The sequence below is a fragment of the Astyanax mexicanus genome, chromosome 1 (assembly GCF_023375975.1).
Source record: "Astyanax mexicanus isolate ESR-SI-001 chromosome 1, AstMex3_surface, whole genome shotgun sequence".
Classification (NCBI taxonomy): Eukaryota; Metazoa; Chordata; class Actinopteri; order Characiformes; family Acestrorhamphidae; genus Astyanax; species Astyanax mexicanus.
Window position 1 is genome coordinate 57,958,402 of NC_064408.1, and position 26,272 is coordinate 57,984,673.

Sequence of the window (26,272 nt, forward strand, 5' to 3'; positions counted from 1 at the left end):
GGTCTCGTCTGTCACAGCTGTTGTCTCAGGCACCAGGGTGCTGCTGAATCCCCTTCACTCCGCTCTTTCTCTCCACTGGTAGTGTGGTTTAACTGCTCCATCATACTCCGTCTCCTCTGGCCAGTGATCCACACATCAGGTAAGAATTGTGTTTTTAAACATTGTAAAAAAATTGTTGTAGTGTAAGAACTACTTAGATGGGGTAGTAGTGTAGCAGCAAACAGCTCAGGCCTTATTTAATAACAACAGTTTTGTCGTACTGTAGTGTCGCTGTTGCTTATGTTGGTCATGTGTTCTGAGATCAGATGAATGTTGTATATACATACGTCATCTTAAAAAAAATATTAGTGAAATTAGAATGATTAAAATAAACTTCAGTTAATGTCCAGTGAAATATCATCATTAAAAAGCCTTTTTATTTATTTCCACACACATTTTCCATGTTGTACAATATACAATAGATTACAAAGTGTTGATGAAGTAGATCTGCAGTCTCAGAGGGCAGCTTTTCTCTATGTTTTTTTCCACTTTGCGCAAAAGTGGCATCATTGACATCAGAGGCTACGTGGCTGGAATAAGAAATAGCTTGCCCATATTTAGAAGCTCCGAAAATAGAGCCGGGGCTTCAGAACAGGTGCCATGTGGCTCCCTGCTGGAGGCTGAGTGGTGATGGGTGGGGGGGAGGGTATGGGACACATGTGGGGGTGGGCTGTAATTTTAACCTGATAAGCAGCCGCAGTCATGAAGCAACAGAGCTGAGGGATAAACAACCTCTGGATTTTTCCAAGTTCATTCCACATGAAATCAAATGGAGGTCAGAGGGGGGGCTCAGGGCCTGCCGGAGATCCGTGGCTTGTCAGAATTAGACGTGTAGAGATACAGTGCCGCTGCGTTTTGCGCTATTTTCTCTGCATGCCCACCTCCAGCAGCGAATGTCACATGGATCTGAGGTTAGCCTGCTGCCTCCCTTTGGCTTCAGGCTTGCTTTCGGGACAAATGAATGATTCTGTGTTAAACCAGTCGCAGATTTGTGACAGAGTCTTTCAAGGTTGCTGAAATAAACCTCTGCCATGTATGTGAATGTGCAAGTGGTTTAGACACTGATTTTTTCCCACTACATGATCCAAGTACTTTAGCATCGGCTGTTTCTGAGGAATTGGTCAAAACTGTGCATGATCTACTTTTGTAGTTTCATATGTTGCTTATGATCCAATTTAACCCATCGGTGCAATAAACACACACACACACACACACACTAATGAGTACACTCAGATGGCACAGAGAGTGATATAGTGAAAACACGTGCCCAAAGCTGTGGGTGGCCATTATTGTGGTGCCTGGGAGCATTGAGAGTAGCTAAAGGACCCAAAGCTTGCCAAGGCCATGTACTGAATCCACAACCCTACCATCAATAACCAGGCACTCTAACCACTGCCCCATAACAAACCTCTTTAATTTGTCATCAGCATGCAACAGTTAAAAAAAAAAAAAACATTTTTTGTGGTAACTGGTGAGGCATGTTGCTTCATAAAAACAGCTAAATATTTCTGTGACTAGTCAGTGGTTTCATTTTAACTTAAAAAAAAAAAAACTGCTCAGAGCACCTGACCAGTCACGTAATATGTTTTTTATTAATAAATACTGGTAAGTGTTTACTGTTTACATTAGCAGAGCAAATGTGTGCTGTGCGTAGAGTTTCCAGGTTTGAGAATTCCCAGCTTAGCTCGTCCCTGTTTCAATGGACATCACAGGGTCAAAATTGTGAGAATGTGAAAAATGTGTCTGTCAAAATGTTCAAATACAGACAGAGGAGAATGTAAAAAATTTTTATAATTTTGATTGTTATTATCTACTTTCAACCTTAATTTGGTGAAGTTGTACCTCTCTTTTTTACATCCCATACAGAAATAAATGCAGCAGAATGCAAAGCAGCAAATTAACATTTAGAGGTTAAACACACCAGATAGACACAACTAGTGGTTTTTCTTTTTCTTAAAACTGATGTTTTTAATAATGATATTTTAAATGTAAATAAAACAATGAGCGTAAGATTGGCTAATCAAATTCAAATTCTGTAATTAATCATGAGTAGATTGAATATTAAAAATATTTAAGTGCTGGAAATGCTGGTAATTTCTGTAATTCTGGGAGAAACACAAACATAATTGTATAGTGTGGGGTGCCTGGTAAACACACTAGAGCCTTTTTTTATTTTATTATTACATTGCAGGATAGATTATTCTTTTTAATTTAAATCTCTTAATGCGCTGAGTAAAGGTTTGATAGAGAGCTTCAGCATCAAACACAATGAAACTCAAACACTGAAGCTTTAATGGAGGAAATAAACACTAGGTGTAGTAAATAAATGCCTCCATGTTCCAGATTCATCAACTTTTATCAGATAAACAGATGGATTAATCCAGATAGAAGAGGAAACCTGCCAAATGCATGCCTCATAGCAGCAGATCTGTGTGTGTGCATGCAAGTGTGTGTGTAAAAGAGAGACAGAGAAAGAGAATGAAAGAAAGAAAAAGATAAGTGGATTTGAGCATTAAATAAATCCAGATTAATCACGTGTTAATGTGTTAAGATTTACCGCACTCCTTTAATCATTTCTTTCATGATTGAAGAAATTCTTCTTAATATTTATAATAATTTACTTTCCATAGTGTTTTACAATGCATTTATTTAAAATAATATTGCAGAAATTCTTCTTGTAAGAGAGTATAAAAACATTGTATGACTGTGATCAATATCGAAAAATCATTTATTCATGGGTGATTTAAAAGTGGTGCAGAATTACTCATTATTAAAGTTCACTTGGTCCCATTTCAACATCAAGACTGTCATCAAGAACTTGGCAGAGCTACCGATTTTAATCAGGCAGCTTTTTCATTGACCTACTAAAATAGTGTCAGTCATTGATTCTGTATATATTTAATTCTTGTTGAGCAGATGATGATGGAGAGCACTCCAGTTGATGCTAGTGACCAGGTCAATGGTGGGGAGGAGCAGTCTGTGGATCCTATGGAGGACTTCAGCCGGCAGCTGGAGGACATTATCAATACATATGGCTCAGCATCCAGCCTGATGGAAGAGCAGATTGCCATCCTGGAAAATGAGGAAGAGAAACCTCATGAAGAAGCCAGGCCTGAGGAGGCAGCCACCAACGTGGAGGCCAGCAGCAACCCAGAAAAGGAGCTGACAGCTGAAAAAATTCTCAAAGGTCTTGGTAAGGAGTCTGCTTTGCCATTAAATATTATGTTCAGGACTGACACTGGGTGCTTCCACACCTACCTTGTTTTGCTCAGACCTGTCAAACTCTTCTCTTTCGGTTTGAGCACCCCATGCGTACTCAGGCACCCACAGAACACACACCACTCGTCCCACTTCCCAGTAAGCTGCTGCAAAAAGCACATTATAATGATGATCTGCAAAAATATTTTGTCAAATATTTTCAAGCAAATATTGTCAAGCATTACTTGGCTAAAAACTAAACTGGAAAAATGTAATCATTTGAAATAATAGTGAAAATAATAATGTACAATGTACAATGTTAATGTTTCTTTTAAATTAAAAAGCAGTAGTATTTCTAAGTGGGAGGGGACAAATTATTGTAATAAATGGCATAAGTATGATTCAGTGATTATCCCTGCAAAGCCAAAAACACTCATTAAAAAAACAGGGTGTCTGGTAGGTCCTCCTAGGAGTTTTCTGGACACAACAGTTTTTGAAGGTTACTTGATCAACTGTAGCACTGACATATCAGAACTGCTTTCTCTGTCTTTATTTGCTCTTTCACTCATTGATAAAATAAAGAAGCACAGAATAAGAACTGGCAAACTAAAAGAGAGCAAGATAGAGTTATTTCTAAAATCACCTAATGCCTAATTTAATTGCTTTGAAAAGAGAGAGCACCAGAGCACATGCTTTTAAATTATTTCTCTCATTGCAGGGTGCACTTACACATTCTCACTAGAGACATTCCCAAAATTGACAGCCTCTCATTTTAAGTAGGCTATTTGCTCTTTTGGTTGTATTATGTAAGCTAGGGGTTAATTGTAGCAAATAATGAAAACATATAGGACATTATTTATTATTTATTATATACTGTTTATCACACATTTCCCTCAGGGAAGTGTCGAGTTCTGTGACTTTTACCATTTAATATGGATGTGAGTTGCTTGTCTGATTGAACAGACAATTCTAGCCAGACATCACAGGTCTTTGATGTGTATTTCCTTTATACACTTGATACTGTGGATTGAGGAATGATAAATGCCCACATCTTCAACCATAACAAGAAATGGAGCATAACATCCATCTGTCACCCACTATCAGAATTTTGCCTTGCTAACTGCGATAATAACACCTTACAACTTACACAAGTATGGGCATTCCTAAACTGTCCCCTGAGGTAACAGTGGCATGTCATTGTATTTTGGATGATACGTACTGTACTTGAGTATTGTTAAACCTGAACTGAACTTTCTTTTAACCTCATTTTTTATTTTAATTTGGCCTCATTTAACATCTTCATTTAGATCTCAAATCCCAGCAGATTCGCCTCTTCCTCTGTTGTCAGTCAGTTTAGTTCCCATGCACAATTTTGAAGTCTGTCTTTTTGCAGTATATTATATAATGTTTAAAGTCATTTTCGATTTAACTTGATGTGACCTGTGGAGTGTGTGATGATTTAGTTCTGCTGTCTGTGTGGAGCTGAATGGTATTTTAACTTTTATTACTTAAAGCAGCTTTGTATTTCCACTGTGAAACTAAAGAAAAGCAAATAAATCATTGTTTTAACTCACTTAAAGGTGAGTGCTATCATGTCATATTGTGAGCAGGCTTGCTGGTTGATGCGTAATGAGAGTTAGAACAGATTTTGCATGCATGACTCAGGTTCAGTTCCCTCTTATGACTAATTTATGCTAATGCACATAATTGGCCATATACATTCAGCGTGCTACACATTTACATTCCTGTGAGAGTGAGTCCCCTGCCTGCCCTCGGTTTTAAAAGAGAGAAGCAATAAACACAAATAATGCAAGCTCTGGCTTCTATTCAGTGACCCCAGCTGACATTTATCTTCTGAACAGCAGATTAGAAGCTGATTATTCTGTCCAGTTACAAATATGAGCCTCTTTTTTTTATTAAAATCAATAATAAATCTCATATGATGTGAGGATGTGAAACAGTTATTGTTTCAAATAATTTGAAACAGTAAAATAGACCGTGTCTGTTAAAAAAAAATATTAGCAGATTTTTTTTTGGCTTATATACCATATATGTGATTTGTCAACTTATTGTTGTCAAGAAGTAAAACACTTGAGGAAGATACAGTAGGCTTATAGATCATATTTTCCAGCTCTTACTCTGGTCACATTTACAGAAAGAGTACATCAATTAACAGTGCTTACAAAAATATTAAACAAATGTTAACCTCTTAAGTAGTGTCTCAACTAGTTATTAATTGTCATGATTACTAAATGCAATACTCAAGAATGTTGTAAGAAAACTTAATTAAGGCATTAGTTAAAAAACAGTGATTAATAATGTCTTAATTAGTAAGAGGTATTTATTATGCTCATTCTGCTCATTTTAAAGAAATAATGGAATTTCCAATACTAAAATGACACTGATGTTCATGATCAGTGTTTTTGAACTGTATTTAAATTAAAACTTTGGGTCTAAGCCTTGTTTCTCTCTGGATTATTTTTTTAAAAAACCAAAGCCCACACTTTTTTGTCCCATACTATTTTTCCTAAATGTCACTGGGTCTTCTGAATTATAAGGAGATAAATTTCCCCAATACAAACTGCTACACAAAGTGTGTGCTACAGTACATGCTACAAACACTCAACCCAATATGTGATGCAATATTTTTTAGCATTATTATAAAACACCAGCTATCCTAACTGACTATAACTGTCAGGTTGCCAGTTTTAGCACACCCCTCAAGTACACAGGAGTGTTTGCTTGCCTGTTGACTAGAGGTCTTCTACGCAGTTGTAAACATGGGCCCCATTTCTGGCCTGCACCCACGAGTTTGAGATGCAACATGATCATACCCGCCTGTTATTAGTCAGTATCAAACCTGACCCAAGATACCCTTTAGTCAAAATGCTGCCATGAACTATAATACTGCACAAGACCCAGAGACAGAGAGGCAGAAAGAGACAGAGAGAGACAGAGAGAATGTGTGAACATGTGTTAAAGAACAATCCTTCAAATAAAACACATTTAAAAATGACTACATAGAAAACAAACTCCTAATGTTGGGTGTGGCGTAAGATAGCAGGTAGACATTAAATAGTCAATACTTAACCACTCTATTCAACCCCAGTTGCACAGTGATATGTGAGGGTAAATGTTTTAAAAGTGCTTTTAATTCATGTGTATAATGTATAAATAGGACTGCACTGAAAAAATACAAAATGATAACATTTTCTATGGTGGTGTTTTCTAAAATATGTTTGACTCTCTCCAGATCAAGGGTATTAAAAAAAGATTTACTAGATTTTGTAGCTGTGTGCATTTAGTGACAAGAGTATTAGACCAGATAATTAGAATCAGGATGTTGGATGAACAACGCCCATCTCCTTGCACCAACTTCTCAACTTGTCCCAAAACAATGGAAAGAGCTCCATTATTCCAGAGAACACAGTTTCACTGCTCCACACTGCTGGGGGGCTTTGTCCTCAACTTGACTTTAGGCACCATGCCAATAGGTTGTTTATTTGCTTCACAGAGTCCTATTCCCTCCGGCTCTGCACATTAAGTGCTTTTCCTGCTCCCAGCACACCTGATTCAACTAATCTGATGATTAACAAGCTCTTTGCAGTGTGTCTGTTTATGCAGGCAATCCTCTGGGCAGAGGGCCACTAGGACCAGGATTGAGAAACACTGCTCTAAAGGGACCGGACAAGCTGTGTGTGTGTGTGTGTGTGTGTGTATCCCCTAATACGTTGATTAGGGAAGTGTCCATAAACATTTGGACATCTAGTGTGTATGATGGTAGCAAGGTATTGTTCATGCAATTTGTTCAGTTAAGAGTAGTTATATTGTAGATTTTATGAAGCTTGACATAGATAAGTCAGTGTGCCGGAGTCTGAAGTAGAGAAAACACACTTTTTAGCAGAGCCTAGACTGTCAGCAAAACAGCTCTTTCTCCCCAAACTGCTGTAACAGCAGGATTATCTAGTACCTGTGAGATAAATCTCTGGAAAATATCAGACAGTGAATCTTTTTGCGCTGTTCAGAGTGCCAAGGTTAGGACATACATAGAGAAATATTACAGATGTATTCTGTAATTCAGGGTTATAAAAATGAATAGTCCATCTGATAAATAATTGGCAATTTTATCACTCTAAAGACTGTAAAGATTTATATTTTATATATTGTTTCTGGTATTATATTGTGAAATTCAACACAGAATTAACACTCAAGCCCAGTTCTGAACAGTACAATAAAAGAACTCTACCTCAACCCTGTTTAAGTTGGATGATGGTGTGTGAGGGCTGCCATTGATACATTGATGAGATATCATAATTTCAGATATCAGATAATGTTCGTGCCCTGAAATTGCAGTAGCTTCATATGTTGTGTTCCTCCTGCTGAGGACGATCCTGACAGCTTTGTTCAAAATGTTTATTCATATGATCTAATTCTCCATAGAGCAGGTGCACTGCGGTCCGGGTCTGGACCCAGACGTTGTCCAGTTTGGACCCAAACCGATAAACTACTGAGAAGAATTTAATTCTGACCGTGTTTATTTAAAGCGGCGGAAATTTTCTTGTCCTTATGGTATATGTGCTCTGCGGCGCAGTTAACTCACGGACCAATCTCTGCCAATCAAATCTGTGCAGATGTGGGAGCGCGGATAACACACAGGCAAAGTAGGCAGACAGAAGCAGCAGTTGGAGAATAAAGCGAGAAAGGCTGATTCAGATGGTGCGCACCAGAAAAAGAGACTGAAAACATATTTTACATTCATAAAATATACTAACAGTAATTAAATAAAATAAAACTGCTGTTTTTAAACAAAGCTGATATTCTGGCCAAGTTCAGCAAACATTTTTCCATATATTGTACGATTTGTCATTCATGTAATTATTATTATGACAGGCAGGCCTAAATCTAATATGAATAAAATCAAATAGAATAAATATAGCATTTTGATTCAAATTAATAGACTCGATAAGTTAAATTATTGAGGGTGTTTCCATTTATTGCATGATAAGTCAATAATGTAATGATTGTGACAGGCCTATTTAAAACAATAAATATTGTTAAAATAAGAATAGTATTTGTAACTGACAGAACTACTAGGCTTCTTCAGGATACAGGATATAGCACTGAATCATAACACAAGTTAAAAACGGCGACAGTACAGGCCTTGGCCTGACAAAATTTTCTCTAACTGGACCGTACTGAATTCAAATTAAATGCCCCTGCCATAGAGGATTAAAAATGACCTAGAGGATCATTTCCCGACATTGTTTTGTAGGATTGAATAGTGTTTGTTTATTGTCTGCTTTGAGATTGTCTTGTTAATAATGAATATGATTTTCTGTATCAAAATGGAAGTAATTAAATTGAATGGCAGTGTTATAAAATATTGCACCATGTTGCGTGCAGTACAGTACAGTAAACAACTTAAACTTCTAAATTAATTTGGCCCCTAAATCAATTTAGAAGTTTAACTTTTTTATTGTTTCTCTGTTTTAGCCTATGTATGTAAAACACCAAATGTGATATTTTCATATCAGTGCAAAGAAGAAGTTCATGATTTAAATCATAGTAGAATCCTGTGCAAAAATGATTTTCCCACTCTACTTTGCAGAAGCATCGCATTCACAATATGAACAAAAGTATAGAGATGTCTGCTTATTCACAGTTTCCTCTAAAAATCAAGTCTTTTAAAATAGTTTATTCTGCTCTTGTTGGAGTAACTCTTTCTACTGTCCAGGAATAACTTTCTACTAGAATTTGGAGAATTGCAAGAATTTGATTAACTAGAGCATTAGTGAGGTGTGGAAGTTGAATGATCACCACCTCATCTCAAACTCATCCCAAAAACAATGCATAGAGCACCATCAATCCCGAGAGCACAGTTCCACTGCTCCACACTTCAATACTGGGGGGTTTATACCCCTCTAGCGCATGCCTGACATTAGGCTTGATACCAACCGGGTTCATCTTTATTTGCTCCAGAGAATCATATTTCACTGGCAGTACTTCTCTACAGGGTCTAGACAAGCTGTGTGTGTGTTACTTTGCTAATCTGCATCAGCAGTGGGTGCAACTTATTATGGGATATTATTATGGGATTATTATGGGTGCATTATTATTATGGGATCTCTTCCTAAGCGGGCTGGAGGTCAGCATCAATATAACTCGCCTTTTGTGTCCACAGTATAGTTGTTTAAGTATCATGCCAACACTGCAGTATATGCGCCAATACAATATTTCTCTGGATGAACACATTATTACAAATATAGAGACATTTTACCTTCTTTGAAGTATTTTTTGTACATTTTATACAGTTTTGTATTGTGGGGTGAATGTTTTTTTTTATAATTTAAGCATTTCAGTTATTCACTTATTATTATTGATTTTCGAAGCATTAAACTATTTATACCTGCCCAATATTCACGGTCCACCCTATCATCTTGTGATATGACCCCATCACTTTATGAAAGTAACTTTTGACATCAGTGGCATCACAACCACATTGTTATATTTTCAAAGGACTGAAGACACAGAAAAAATTCAATGAATATTTCTCATATTGTCTCCATATAGCGCCATATTAGCTAAAGAACAGTGTAAGCTGTCCACCTTCTCATGGTTAAATATCTAATTAATTAAAATGATTTATGAAATATAATGTATTTTTAAAACAGAGCAAGAACACCATGTACAATGCAACATGTCTGCAAACATGTTTTCATCAAATGCCAATATTAGCTAAAACTGTTCACTCTATCATTATCCATCCTGTCAGGAATCTTAATATTTCTAATAAGCAGTACATAAGTGAGATCCTGCAGAAGTAGAACGAGATTTTAAAGAACTCTCACTCAACAATGCAGGACAGCAGTTTATAACTGATGCCAGATCTAATTGGAGCACATTTAGATTTACACGGTAGAGACCTTAAAGTTTTAACTAACGCTGTTACAGTTTTCATCCAAACAGATCAAAGACCGAACACTGGCCCAGACATGCTTAGCATGCATCCTAAAGACCCCACAGTTGAAACATTCTGAAGCTTACTTATACATCCCAAACCACCATGTGGTTCCTCCTTCATCTTTTGCATCAATTTCTTCCTGACCTCACCAGGGAGCTGACTTAAATGGCTCTGCTTTGATCTGTCTGTACAGGTAAGGAGGCTTCGCTCCTGCTGCAGAACGTGAACAAGCTCAGCTCAGCCGAAGAGAAAGTGGAGATGGTGCTGAAGAAGTATGCTGAGCTGGTGAGTGCCCTGTAAAAAAGCTTAAAATACTGAAGTGTTACAGATATACAGGTTTATCTTTTGGAAGAAGACGGAGATTTTTGTATACAGTAAAATGTGAGAAATTCTTGATTTTTTGTTGTTTGTTATGGATTTAGTTAGATAAAAAAAAACTTCCCAGTTCAAATTTAGTTGCTATTAAAATACTGTATATATGTGTGAAAGTTAGCTGATCTCAGATTTTAAATATATACAGTATATCTATATAAATGTATATGTATAGCTGTACCTGTATATAACAGCACCACCAATACATTAAAGCTATCTGCACATCAGGAACAGTATATGGTGAGGTCAGTTGCTGATACGTGATATTTTCACTTTTTGTTTAAACAAATAAAATCACAAGCAAATATGTGCTTTTTTGTTGTAAAAAGAAATCATGAAAATTATATAATTAAATATTTTTAGGTTATTCGTGGGTGGTAGGAAAGCTAAGAAGCTTTTTAGAGTATTTCTGTTCTGAGAGGAGGGAAATTGTTCATTTCAGAATGCACACACGATCCTGTTTTCTTATATTTTCAGTCACTGTAAATATAAGTGCAATAATTGTGCAGAAACTTGAGTGCAGTTTGTGTGTGCACCAGTGAGGAGAGTGGCATATATCTACACATATCTAACTGACTTTCATTGTATTAAACAAGGTGTCGATTTCTATGCACACATTCTTTAACAATAATAATTCTTCAGTAATTCTGTACTAAAGGCAACTTCAGGTGCTGTATGTGAAAGACCTATGCAACACATTTACAATGGTTTTATATCACACCAAAATTTTTTTATTTTAAATCAACTGCTACATTTTGGCTATATATATCTCTTTTTTACTTTAGACTCATATTACTCATATTCAGTTACAGAACGATGTTATGTTATCCAGGGGTCAGTCTTGTAAATGTATCTTTCGACTGATTTTGACTGAACTAATTTTTTTATGCATCTTTTCAGTTGCTGCAAGTCCATACATATTTGGGATAATTTTCTGAGGAGACTAAGTAAAAGAGGGAGTGAAAGAGAGAGAAAGAGAGAATGAAAGAGGGAGAGAGAGAGCTGGGCAGTTTGGGTGATTCTCCTCTATGAGAAGTAGTTGTAGTGTTCTGCTCTATATTTGTTGCTGCTTGCTTTGTTTAGGAAATAACTAATTGGAGGATCTGAAAAGTCACTAGATAAAGCAACAAATCACTAAGTTGGCAACATTATGCATAATCACTGTTGTTAGGGGGAGTGGGGTCAGAGCACATATGATGTTGCAGTGCATGATGGGTATTAAAGTGCAGCAGATTAAGAAAAAGGCCAGTATTAATAGAATACCAAAATAATTTTACTGCCGGACAGGATTTTGCCTCGATATTGACTTTTGGGACTTAGAATATGGCTGTGCTATACAAGCCAAAGCCCATCCTTGTTAATGGGCCTCTAACTTCCTTCCTTATAGTCAGCAATGATTAATTATCTTCTCTGTCATGCTTGTTTGTACTCACAGAGTGTGGTGTTTATTAGTTTAAGCCTTTGCTGCTTATATCAAACTCAGAAAAAACATTTGCTTGAATCTACTTTAAATCCCTCAGTACATTACTGTATTTATAAAGCACTTTTTAAATATGAGTAATTATTGTTTTATTGTCAGCTTATTTTTCCAAGTTCACATTATGCAACCCTGATAAATAAAGCTTGCTCCCTGTTCAGTACACACAGCACCTGCAGCAAAAACAACAGCAACAGCCTCACAGAGGGGGGGAGGAGGGGGGTGGTAATGGTGGGGGTGGCTAAGGAGGGAAACAAATAGAACACAATGTGGAGCAGAAAGGAAATCTGCAGAAAAAAGAAAGAGAGAGCTTCTGTTGAGACGGTAGAAGTGGCTGTGCTTATACTGCAATGACCTAAATATTCTGCGCTCCGGGGCTCCATAGCTGAATCGGAACGCAAGGCCATATGCCACGCTACAAGGCTACAGCTTTCGCTGCTTTTCCTGTTCAACAAACACAGGGAGACATCAGGGACATAACGGAGAAAAAAAAGGTGTACAAAGCAAATAAAAGGATTTCTGCTAGCGGCTGCAGCAAAAGCGGGCCCTTGTGCTTGAAAAGGAGGGCTAAATTAAAGTGCTGAAATGTTAGAAAAAGGAAAAAAAAATCCTAGAGAGCTGTAACCAGCGCTGGCATCAGGGAGTTATCTCAACATATACTTCCATCTAAAGCTACAGTTCCAAATCCTCTTCACACAAACCCAACCCAGCAGCCAGGCATTGTAGTCATTGTAGTTAACCCTTAAAACCCTTTAATACCTCTATGTGTCTATGTTTAAACTACACACTCTCAGGGGTATGTTATTCAGTATATACAAAAAAATAGCTCAGTGTTTAAAGAGTTTAAAAGAGATTTAGAAAATAGCAGCAGTGGTTAAATGCTAAATTAACAGTAATGTATGGCACCATCTGTGTGTTTATGCGTTTGTGTGTGTGTGTTTGTAGTTGGAGGAGCAGAGAGGGGAGCGGCGGCAGCTGAAGCTCCTGCAGAACAAACAGGGTCTCCTGGTCAAGAACAGGGACCAGCTCCAGTTTGAGCACAGCCGTGCCATCCTGGCACGTAGCAAACTGGAGTGCCTGTGCCGTGAGCTCCAGAGACACAACAAGACCTTAAAGGTAAGCGATGCCTGGACCCAATCTCCCAAACTGTGCTATCATTGAGTTCTCCTTCTGGAAATGTACCAGAGATCATCTTTAACCATGATTCACTACACATTATACAACTTAGGAAATAAATAACACAGTATGGTGTACTGTATATACAGGTGAGTCAAAGTCAAAGGACAACCTTTTATTTTAGAAATGAAATATGGCAGCTTTTAAGATGGCGGATATGTTCCGGACATAACCTAAAAGACATGCTCCCTTATCTCTTACTTGATTCAGTATCCAGATATGTCATTTTCCACTTTCATTTCAAATCATTTTTGGGTCTGATATAAATGAGTTTCCTGTGATTTATAACTGAGCCTGTTTAACAATGAGCTAAACTATATCACATAGCTGAATGCTGGGGCAGCCACTGAGAAAACATGAACATCCTGCAAGTCATACTGAATAATACTGTTTTCCAAACCCGGATTAAGCCTACGCCTAGAATAAACATTCTTATGTCTGGGCCTATAATGTTGTTTTGTCAATTGATTAAATCTGTTTTTATAGAGCATAAAACAGTAATTAGAAATGTGTACTCTCAAAGACTGTAACTCAGAAAATCAATAATACATTTACTTTTATTACAACAGTAATGAATGCATGTTGGGAATCAATACACAAAAAGCAGCAAGTTGATTAATTATTGGCTAACATCCGATTTTAAATCCTCCTGATGACAAAATAATAAAGGTTTTCATAGGTAATTGACATCAAGAGTGTGACTGTATGCCAGATCCTCAAGCACCATTTTCTAAATTTATTCTCAATACTTAACTATTCTGAACAAGTACAGACATTGCAGATCACTGGCAAAAATCCATCTGAATTACCTACCTTTTACTTAATATTTTGGGGCATTTTGAGTTTTTACCAGGATTCCCAACGAATCAGTACCTTCTGCTTGCAGTAAAACTCTTGTCATGCTTCTCATTCCAGGAGAGTTTAATGGTGTATCTCTCTCTGTATGATAGCTAGAGTTCAGGCAGGGAGCCCTTAGACTCAGAGCTGCACTGCCAAACCCCGCTGTAAAGAGGAATAGCGTCATTGGACTTCAGTGGCATTTGCCCTTCTGTTAAAAATCATGAAGCCAAAGATCATGTCTTACAGGCTTAAGGCATTGTGCAGAAAGCGTTCACCTTTAATGGCCCTCCAGTTGTGCAGACTGGCTTGATATCTGCAAAGCTGCACTGATCCCAGGCCTTTGTGGAGCTGTTGACCTGAGGTCATATATATAAAGCGCAAGTCTGATCTCAGGAATTGCCCTGAAGTGGTAGTTTATTAGGTAGACTGCACACTTTGTCCTTTTCATAAGGTACAACTTCAGTCTGGGTGCAATTTGTTGGTTTACTCTTACTGACTAACAGCCATCTGTTCTTCAATCAGTTCATTAGGACTCTATCTAAAACACACTCGCACAGGTTTTATGGCCTTACTGTGCACTTGAGAGGCCTTTGTATTTAATAATTAACAAGACTTTAAGAAACTATTCCAGGTGACTCTCCCTCATGAAGCCACTGAGATTAAAATACCAAGAGAATGTGGCTAAAAGAATAATTCTGCATGTCTTCCTGTATAACTTTAATATCTTCAATATTAACTTCACAAGGTAAAAGGTAAAGGTACAAATCATGTGTCCAAACATTTAACTGGTACTGTATATAATCATTGTATTTCATTATTTTAGTATTATTTTGGGGTACGTTTGTAAATATTGTACTACCCCTTTTAGAGAGCATCAAAATACCATCACATTTTGTATTCATTTGTACATCAGCGCATGGGAACAAGCTGTCCGTTCTTTGAGGCGAATTAGTATGTGTTCTGACCATGTTTATTATTTCCATTAAACAAAAAAGATGATATTCAGCCTCTGAAACACACTTATCTTTCAGTGAGCGAGTCCCATTCTTTTTATCACTGTTCAGTTCACACCAGCAAACAATTGCAGTGCATCTCACATCATCCCCTTGCTGCACTCCACTGTAGAAACACGTCACAAAGCTTGTGTTATGCGTGACACCTGGAGCCATTCCACCCCCGGTCCATCTCTGCAACATTGATTTCAGAGCATTTACCTCATTCGACAGATAGATACAGAAGGACTTTTTTATGGGGAAAAACAGAGGCACTTTTAGATAGAAACGTGCATTTATTATTTAAGTGTTTAATAACATTTGATTACAAGGTAAGTTACTTAGATTACAAAAATACTCACATTCAACAGGTTATCAAATTATGTTCTTTATTTTCTTTCTTAATATAAACAAATTAAATATCAAACAAAATTCCATATAATTTTCGGGAAGAGAGTGCACAAAGATTAAAAAAAGAACTAGATGGTTCCTATGTTATTCTGAGAGTTTGCTGTTGTATGTATGTATATTGGGGTTCTGTGTGCCTGCACACAGTCTAAAGGTATTTGTGGGAAGCCTTTTAGTTATATATGGATTGTTTTCTCAGACTAGTCCTGGAAAACACAGCATTCTAACTACACCTAAAACAAAATACATAGACATTCATAGACAGTCTCTTTTGGGGGCTCTAATCTTACGTAAACATTTCTTATAGCACCTACATTAGTCTCATAGTCTGTTTTTAGGAATGCTGAAGTGCTATGAGACCTTTATAAGACAGTACATATGAATTCTGAGGGTTGGGTTTAAGGTTCTCAGTGATAGATCTACATGTGAGAGTATTTGTTTAGGTATGACTTACTTCCATCAAGAGCATGGCTGCAGGTGCAGCAGCTTCACCTTCCCCAGACAGGTGCTTGAGGCACACGTCATGTGTGAACACAGGAAAGATAGCAGATTGGGCCCCTGAGAGCATTGCTACACGCTTGGTTTATTCTCGATTAGCTGAGTCAGGGAAGTGGCATTTCTAAACCGTTAGCTTGAGTCTCAGGGGGAGCCTGCGGGGGCACACAGCTCGTTTACACTTCATACATATTCTCATCCGCCTGATCCAGAAACCTCATGCTGCTGCTTATTTTGGGTCACAACTAGATATGGATCTCTGTGAGTATGAGTTTGCACTAGTGTCATAGAACAGGAGTGCCCAGACTTTGTCCTTGAGGTGGTGGCTGGGGGCAAAATGCGATGTCTGTGGGGCCCTTTTGCACTGTGAATTGTGGCAAAACTCAGAATGCAGTTATGTCAAACATATAAAGGATTACAGGTGTAATCGGATAAGACACTGTTTCTTGACACAAGAGGGTGTAAAAAGACATATCTCACTTCCTATAAAAGGCTTTTAGAGGCTACTTTTGTGTAGTGCACCTCTTGGTGAGATATTGTTGCACAGTTGACAGACTTTAAGAGGGGGTACATGATTAGACAGATAATTTTGATGAATTGCCGTCGTTCTAGGCTGTCTGTCAACCATCCCCTTTTTTAAAAAGCTAACCCAAGAACCATTTAAGAAAATATTTTTTGTCATGTTTATAGTGACAAAACAGTTATATATAATGCAGATAAAAGCATTTATTCCCATGTCTGGGTATTTAAACAATAGTAATGGGAACACACCTATTTCCTCCAGTTGAACAGGTCACTTATCTGCCCAGAAACCTCAACTCTTGTATCTTTGGCATCAAACACTGTAGCGGTCTCTCTTCCACTGTAGGAAACCTTGCTGCAGAAGTGTCGTGAGGATGAGAGCAAGCGCCTAGAGATCACCACTCACTTCCAGAGCACAGTGGTGGACATCCAGGCCCAAATTGAGCACCACAGCAACCGCAACAACAAGCTGTGCCAGGAGAACAGTGAGCTGGCTGACAAACTCAAGACCATCGTGGAGCAGTACGAGAAGAGGGAAGAGGTACAGTGACCCACACAAACACATGTAAAACAAAACAGCTCAGGTTACAGAATGCAAGTTGCTCTTTGATATGGGAGGCAGTGGAATTTATAATATTATTAATGGGCTTAGTAATTTGGTGTTAGCATGTGGTTTATTATAAAACTATCATTACCACAAGGGAAATGTATTATAAAGTTAGGAATTTAATGTAAAGAATTAAATAAAATTAAATGTTACTTTAATATTTTAAATTGACTTACATTCAGATATCAGAGAATTTTGCCTTCTCCTGTAAAATTGCTATTTTTAACTAGGTGTAGGGTGAACAACTCATCAGAAAGTCAATAGACTTCAGAAAATTTACTCTACAATACTTTACTCCCATTTACTCTACAATAAAGGGCACCTTTGGGACACTGTCTAGTAGAAAGTAGCATAGAAGGCATTTAATGGCACCATTTTCTAATTAAAGGCAGAAGGGCACCCATAGATTGGGTCACATTATCGGGTTATTCATGATCTAGAACCACATCATCTTAATTAAATTTAAAAGGGTCACCCTTGTGGGCATTCAGTCACTATTTTCCCTACACGATAGCAGCACCCCTGGATTGAGTCTCTGAAACTTCTTGTCCTGACAATGTACACAGATAAGGCATGAGTAGGATACAAACAATAAAGATGCCACTCTTTCTCAGATGAAAAGGGTGAAGGCAAGTAATAAAACAGTTTTAAAAGAAACAGCTTTAAAATCAAATCTTCCTAAAGGCTTAAAATGGTAATTCTGAAAGAGCCTGTTGGGTGCCACACTGACATATTGTCCAAGTTAGCCTATAGTAGTGAATAATCTCTGCTACCAACTATTGTGTGGGGCATTCAGCAGCAGAGATATAGGCCATTCTCTCTTACTCTGGAGATATTAGGCTTAGAGGTGTAAAGGCATCAAGGCTGAGCCCCTGACATGGTAGGTAAAGAGTCTGTCCCATTTCATCTCCTCCATGCACACTGGCACCACATAGAGCAGCTGTTTGCTTGAAGAGCAAGCAAATACTCGGCTTAGTTGACATCCATGCATGTGATGCAAATGGAGTAAGAGTCCTTTGCTGCAGATGCTGTTGGGTAGAAGCGTTATCTGTATCCCTTTTGGTCAGGGTCATCCTATTTAACAAAGGAAGCATGCAGTACACAGATTTCCAGCTCGCCTTGACACATTAGCTGTGTCTTAGTGCTGGCTAGCTCATGTTGACACTTTAACATGTCTGTTTGCGTGAGCTTGAACCAACTCACCTTCACACAGAGGAGTGACCCTGCTGAAGCAATCAGTTCAAAGACAGCTATCCAACTGAGCTGTGGAAGATACATCGCCACCTTTACAAGAAAAAAAACAGGAATGAGCAATGAGTAGTGGGCATTATGTTATGTAGTGAGGAGGCAGTGCTCCTCTAGAACGATAGTAAGTGTTCTGTCTGCTGGCAGGTGTTGTGTAATTGGTTCTTCTGTAGTCAAATTCCATTTTAAAATGAAGAACCCAAAATGTTCTTCAATGTTCTTCAAAAGCAGCTCTATTGGACAATTTGAACAAGTTGCATTCCTTCTCTAGTGTGACTAGTTAAAATAACTATTCCCATGATAATCATAAAAGATACTTCCTAATAATAATTGGTCATATTTAAATAAATTATATCTCATTTAAAAAATCATGAATCATGCACTGAACATAAACCTCAATTTCTATGCTAATAGGATTTCCAGTGGCAGACCAACGTTTGAGCAGCCTTGGTCCAAAATGAGAAAAGGATGAATTGATCTCCAAAATCCGTAAAGATAAAATATTATTTTCAACATTTTCAGCCACTATAAGTGTATTTTTAGTGAACTCCACTTTTCGCATCAAATACCTCTAAATGACTTTGTTTACATCTTATGCCTCTAATTATGCAAAATTATGCAAAATAGGTGGAATTCCCTTGCTGCAGTCTCTAGTCTTCTGATTAAAGCTTTGCACTAGATGTTGGAACATCGTGGTATTAGAAGGTTTATTACATTCATCCACAGAAGCATCAGTGAGGTGAGGTCAGGTACTGGTGATAGATAGCTACTTTTGGATCACAAATACCACTTCCGATCATCTCTCATGTACTGGCTGGAGTTCCAAGCCTCCAGAGAAAGCAGTTCTACTTCTTAAAGGAATTTTATACATTATTAGTCTGTTTAATACAGGTTAAGTCTTGGTAAACTTGTATATGGTGTACACAGTGTCCCATTAATAGGTAAAAAAAAAAACTTATCTGAGAGCAACCTTTATCTTACGGACCGGATAAAGAACAAGACCTGCATAGAAAACCTTTATGCCCAGTTAGACACAAGCTATGTCTGGTTCAGGCACAGCTTTAATTGTATGGCACACTGCCACAGGAACAGCATCCAGACATGTAACAAACCTGCTTCATCCACTGAAAGAACTCGTCCTCATTTTACTTCTGACTTCTTGATTCATGCTCTGTTTGACACAGAAACTTGCACCTTGTAGAACATTCTAGCATGGCGTACTTAATCACATGAGAATCCACCAGGGGAATGACAAGCCCAACGTGACGCAGGCTAGGCTCAATCTGTCACGCTGATGGGTACCACTGAGACTGCTCACTCACAGCTGTGTACCGGAAAAAAACACTCTCCGTGTCTTTCAGCGGGAGTTTTAGCACTGAGGAGTGAGATATGTGACTCTACTGCCCCCACCTGCTTCTAGGAGGTTAACACCGCACACAGGAGGATGTGGCCAATGGGAAGACTCATTGGAGATATGAAGCTAATAAGGCTAACAAGAACTAAACGTTTGTTAGCTTTGTTTAAGCTGTTTGTGTAAACATTCCCTTGACCCAAACAACACTGACCTGAAAAAAAACGAAGATGTGGTCTCTAATAAGCTTACAGATGTGTTTTTTGCTAAAGTTATCTTTATAGACAGTATTACCTTTGCATACTTCCTGCAAAAATCTGGTTCTTCAAGGAATCCTTAGAACAAGAAGCACTGTAGTGAACTATGACTAGTCAATAAACAGTTTAGGTGTTATTTATATAGTTAATTACAACCCTGATCTTGAAGCTCGAATTGAACAGGAATGCTTTAAGTTATAGCATGTCAAACTGTGTCAAATACCAAGATTTATTTAAGGTAAGTGTGTGGTGATTTAGATATGCAGTGAGATGTAAGCTTCCTTATTTGTTATCTAAATATTCCTTGTTGCTAACATGGAGCTAAACATGTCTTGCCTGATGGGGATTATTTTAATACAGTACATTATATTCATTTTTTAAAACTTGAGCATAATGAATATTTCTGTACTATTCAGTTCATGTTGATAGCATTTATTTAAAATTTTGTTTTGTAATGAGCAAATAATAATAGTGAAATTAGTGCTGAGGGTTTTTAAGTATTTTGTCTGTTCCTGTCTGGCGTTTATGGCTGGACTGCTGAATTATTTTTTTCTTAAAATGATCCAAATGAATTGCACACATTATTGATTATATAGCCATGTTCTTTATATATGTGGTTTTGCAGAATTTTTTTTTTTAATATTATGTATAAATCATGACCATTTGAGAATTTGCATCATGCAGGTGTATGATGCAGTCTAAAAGCCTCACTACTATATATGAAGTCCTAGAAAACACCAGATATGTCATATTTTTTAAATTTATTCTTTTAATTACACCAGGTTTATTTGGTCTGACAGCTAAGGGATTTTATTTAGACTGCATATTTCAGAGGTTTCAGGTGTTCTGGACACTGTTGGGCATGTGTGTCCAGACCTGAAGTGTATTGTATTTTGCTTTAACTGTGCTACATCATATCTTTTTATGTCCCTCAAACAGAGTTTAGAGAAGATTTTCAAACAGAGGGATCTGCAGCAGAAACTGGCTGATGCCAAACTGGTAGAAGCTAACTTGCGGCTGAAGGAAGCAGAGGAAAAGCACAATAGAGAGAAGGAATACGTGAGTCACACCATGCCTTTATTTCTGCCCTGAGGCAAACTCAAATGTTTTCAGTACTAGTGTCTGAGTATTTTGAGAAAATGTTTTTTAACCTAGTCAGGTTTTCCCCCTGATACAGTGGTTCTCAACCTGGGGGTCAGTCATTTTGGGGAATAGCTGATTTTTTTATTACCAGATTTCTTTTCCACACTAATTATTGGTATTGTATGCAAAAACAAGAATGAGTCTAGTGGCACAGAGCTGTAAAGCACTGACATGCCACATGTCATGTAAAAGAAACTAGTATTGAGTCCTATAACTTATGCCATGTCTCCTTAAATCTAGAGAACATTGCATTGACCTGTAAGATATGCATAATAAACATGGATGTGACTTCTGTCAGAATTACTTGTCTGTTCGCATTAACAATTCCAGCCAGACACTGAATTAAAAATGAAAAGTCTTCACTGGAAGCAATAGGGTTGTAACTATTCCTAACTATATTTATCTTAAGGGAATGGCGGTCACAGATTGAGAACCACTGCCCTAAAATAGAATTTGTTTAGTAGAATATTGAATATTTTACCATTAGTCGTTCATGCATGTAGAGTTTAGAATTTAAGCCAAAGTATGAGGAGGTGACCCATTGTAATATCTCACTGTCTTTGTTGCTAGTTGCTTAAAGAAGCAATTGACAAAACAAAGAAATGCTACACAATGAAGGAGCAGGAGTTGCAGATGAAGAAGCAGGTAAAGACTGAGTGCTCTGTCTCTCTTTCTCTCCCATTCTGTGTGTCTTCTTATCTGTAACCGCAGTTACTGACTCACGCTGCAGAGTGGAAGCTACAAGTTAAAGAGCTGAAAGAGCAGCACACTGTGATGCAGGCTCAGGTGAATATCCACTGCAGTGCTTACCTAAACGCTCTCTATACTCTCTCTCTCTCTCCCACAGAGGCTTAGATAGTCTTATAGTAAAAGTGTAATGATGTCACTGTAGTATTTACATATAACAGCACAAAAGAGGACAAATAACATTTATCAAACCTCTGATCATCTCAGAATTAGCACATTCAGAAAGAGAACTCATTTTTATGGGTGTTATCCATTAAATATGCACTCAAACAATTAGCGTCAAGAGGAACAACAATCTGAGAATGTTTCTGAGCAGACCACTTAACACAATAAAGCTAACACACTCCTCAGTTTGCCTTAAAGATCTGTACAATTTGTTAGACAATATGTTGTTAAACAACTTGTTATGTACTGGACAATTCAGTTACAGTCTTCACTAATTCTCTAAGATATACAGTACAAGTCAAAAGTTTGGACACACCTCTTCTCATTCAATGTGTTTTCTTTCTTTTTATGATTTTTTACATTGTAAATTTAATATTGAAGACGTTAAAGTATACTGGAATTATTTTGTAAACAAAAATTGTTAAACAAACCAGAATATGTTTTATACTTTAGAATCTTTTAAGTAGCTACATTTAGCTTTTAGGGAAAGATCCGCACACTCTTGGTATTTTCTCATAAGGGTGTTCATGAGTTAGAGAGAGTTTTCTTCAGGAGTTTCTGGAGGTGCTGAACAATATTTGCTGCTTTTCCATCACTAATCACCATCTCAGTTTGGTTTGGGTTTTGTGTAATTCCATATGTGTCCCTTAATTGTTTTCATGTATTTAATATTAATCTACAATGTTAAAATAAATTAATAAATAAGAGTTAAAAAGTCTCATTATGTATGTTGAGTACAGGCCCGAAAAAAAACATTCCATCTGTTACAGTAATAATAAGAGACCCTTTTAAAATAATTTTAACCAAATTGAAAACCTCTGGAATATAATCAAGAGGAAGATGATCACAAGCCATTAAATCAAGCCGAACTGCTTGAATGTTTGTACCAGGAGTGGTATAAAGTTATCCAAAAGCAGTGTGTAAGACTGGTGGAGGAGAACATGCCAAGATGCATAAAAAATGTGATTAAAATTCAGGGTTATTCCACCTAATATTGATTTCTGAACTCTTAAAACTTTATGAATATGAACTTGTTTTATTTGCATTGAGGCCTGAAAGCCCTTCGTCTTATTTGTTATTTCAGCCATTTCACATTTTCTGCAAATAAATGCTCTAAATGGCAATATTTTTATTTGGGAGAAATGTTGTCTGTAGTTTATAGAATAAAACAATATTTAATAAAGTATAAAGTAGCAATTAATAATTATTAATAATGACTAATAATGTCTAAATGTTACATGTGACCAGATTAGTAATAGTGTAGGCAAAAAAAACTATGTTGCCTATTCACAACAGGGTTCTATTTGTTGTACATTTGATTGTTTTTCTGTTCAACAGTAACTTCTGTTGCGGTGCAACAGCGGTCTGTTCACTCTTCTTTTGCCTTTTTATATACACTTTCCAAACCTACATTACCTATATTTAGTTATTTTACCATATACTTGTTCCAACACATATATCATATCTAATCATATCACCAGTAAAAAAATGACTGATGAATATTCTAATACAATTTAGCTTTATTGCATGTGATGAGTTGAATGATGTCTTTGGTCAGACTGAAGAGGGGAACAATTGTACGAATCAGATAAAATTAATACATTTATATAATATGATTGATGAATGTTTTTGAAGCCCCAACAATGCTAAACAATTGTTTTCTCATTCTATTCTTGTAGCTTGTGTTGTACTCTAAGAAGTTTGAGGAGTTCCAGAGTACACTATCCAAAAGCAATGCAGTGTACACTACTTTCAAACAAGAGATGGATAAGGTGTGTAACATTACTGCATTTTGTGATGTAAAACTACAGTCTTACTACATGATCTTATATCAATGACAATATTTTGTATTTATCAATTACCCCACAGATGACCAAGAAGATGAGAAAGCTGGAGAAGGAATCAAATGTGTGGAGGATACGCTTTGAAAGCTGCAGCAAAGCCCTTAATGAAATGATTGAGGAGGTAACTGCTTTAAACTGTTTCCACTGATCAGTCATATCATTAATACCACTTTCCTTATATTGAGTAGGCCCTCAGTGTCCCACCACAATAGATCTGATCGCTGGAGAAATTCTCTCCACATGACCTCTGAGGATGTGCTTTGGTATCTGACACAAAAACATGAGCACAAGATTATTTATGTTTGAGGCCTGTAAATGAAGTGAGGTGTGATCTCCATGCTCCTTAGGTGCTCTTGATCCCTTCGTTGTTTGATGGCTGCCTGATGTTTTGGAGAAGTTCCAACTCAATTCTCTAGCTGCCACGAATTGGATCTAGTCAAAGTGTGTCAGATATTTATGCTTGCGCATTTTGAGGGGGAAATTTTCATAGTGAAAATAAATGTTTTTATTTAGTATTTGCGTTTTTATTAATGCTGATAACCTTGTGCAGTGTTAACTGTAGTATTTGAGGCCTGATGTTAGCCATAGACAAACTTATATTGAACCAACACAACACAGCAAAACAGTTCAGTTTCTGTGTGTGTGTCATCATTTCTATATTTCACTGCCAAATTTGTTGTCTCTTCTTACAGCGATCTGAGAAGGGCAAAGAGCTTGAGATGTTCACCTTGAGGATCCACAAACTGGAGGTACTGTGCCGAGCACTGCAGGACGAAAGGAGAGTCCTGTATGACAAGATCAAAGAGATCCGCTTGCAGGGTTTTGCAGCCTCAGTGCCCATGAAGGACACTGAAGAGGAGCTTCCAGAGCTTACTCAGCTGCCTGAGCCAGTGGTAGAATCTAACCCGGCACTAACAGCAGAAATGGAGAAGCTGTGGACGGAGCAAGCCCGTCTGGAGGAGTTTGCCGCCTCCCTCATGGTCCCTGCTACAGATGACATAGAGGACTCGGACGAAGATGAAGAAGAATCATCTGAACTGAAGGATTCTGCTATTCAGCTGCCAAGTGAAGCACCAACAGAAGAACCTTCCTGTCTGAAAGAAATCAAACAAGAGGCAAGTAAATCAACTCCAGTGGCTGAGCCCATTCTAAGTGAAGTAATCCAGTCTGAGTCCAAGCAAGAGTCTATTAAACAAGACGTCATTCAACCAGCAGAATTGCCCAAGGAAGAACCACCCAAGGAAGAACCACTCAAAGTAGAACCGCCCAAAGAAGATCCATCCAAAGAAGCACCATCCAAAGAAGAACCACCCAAAGAGGAACCTCTCAAAGAAGAACCACCCAAAGAGGAACCTCCCAAAGAAGAACCTCCCAAAGAAGAACCACCCAAAGAGGAACCTCCCAAAGAAGAACCACCCAAAGAGGAACCTCCCAAAGAAGAACCTCCCAAAGAAGAACCACCCAAAGAGGAACCTCCCAAAGAAGAACCACCCAAAGACGAAGTTGCAAAGCAAAAATCAAGCAAACAAAAACCCGTTCAGCAAAAAGAGGTGAGATTTAAAGAAGTAGAAGCCGAAATATTTCCACTAGAAGCTCCTAAAGAAGAGTGTACTGAAGAAGAAGTCAATACAGCAAAAGTCCCCAAAACAGAGTCTGTGGAAGACGTTTCAGGTTCAGCTGAACCCACCAAAGTAGAAGCTATCAAAGAAGAATCTGTCATAGTAGAGCCCCCCAAAGAAACTACTACCAACTCAGAACCTGCTACAGCAGATTCAGTCAAAGAGGAACCCAGCACATCTCAACATGTGGAAGCAGAATCAGAAGCAGCTGCAGCAGCAGTGCCCAAAACAGAAGAAGCAAAACCACAAAACTCCCAAACCCAAGACACCAAGGCAAAGAGCAGTAAACCCCAGCCCAAAAAAACAAGCTCCTCTAAGAAGAAACCTGCAACTAAGAATGCAAAGAAAAGCTGAGGAATTTAACACAATATAAGTTATCGCAGGTGCACCAAGAATTCCCTCTGTTTTTTTTATGTTATCTGTTGTGGTGTGTTTGGATGAGTGCAGTGCTGTGCGAAGTTATGTATATTGACACCTACACTGTAAAAAAAAATAAATTAACAAAACTTTAATCTATTAAGCGAATAAGCAAAAACAAAAGTCTGAGCGATAATAAATGTTTGATTTGTTTAAAACAATTTGGGTACCAAATACGGTACCAAATTCCTTTGTTGTTGATGTAATTTTTTTTACAGTGTAACCTTTTTTCATCTCCATTTAAGAAAAGCCCCTTGGTAAGCTTTTTACAGCTCACTGAGTGTGATGCACACTTTTTCATGTAATACATGTCTTTACTCATTAATAAAGATGCCATATTGTTGGTAAACATTGTGAAAGTCATCTTTTCACACAGAATTCTTACATGCAAAATGCT

At 37.6% G+C, this 26,272-nt stretch overlaps 1 protein-coding gene across 6 annotated transcripts; it reads left to right on the plus strand.

Moving 5' to 3' along the window:
- On the plus strand, positions 1-26,224 carry txlnba (taxilin beta a). 6 transcript variants are annotated; one of them, XM_049480585.1, is made up of 12 exons: positions 1-139; positions 2,956-3,232; positions 10,392-10,483; positions 12,993-13,163; positions 16,827-17,021; positions 20,880-20,999; positions 21,654-21,728; positions 23,675-23,767; positions 23,865-23,960; positions 24,532-25,162; positions 25,268-25,282; positions 25,313-26,224. In XM_049480585.1, the coding sequence occupies exons 2-12, from the start codon at positions 2,956-2,958 to the stop codon at positions 25,810-25,812; spliced, it is 2,265 nt and encodes a 754-aa protein (XP_049336542.1). In that variant the 5' UTR covers positions 1-139; the 3' UTR covers positions 25,813-26,224. The 6 variants fall into 6 exon arrangements, with proteins under 6 accessions (XP_049336542.1, XP_049336537.1, XP_049336538.1 ...); XM_049480580.1 differs by lacking the exon at positions 25,268-25,282 and having other exon boundaries at positions 24,532-25,207; XM_049480581.1 differs by having other exon boundaries at positions 25,268-26,224.
- The last annotated feature ends 48 nt before the right edge of the window (positions 26,225-26,272 follow it).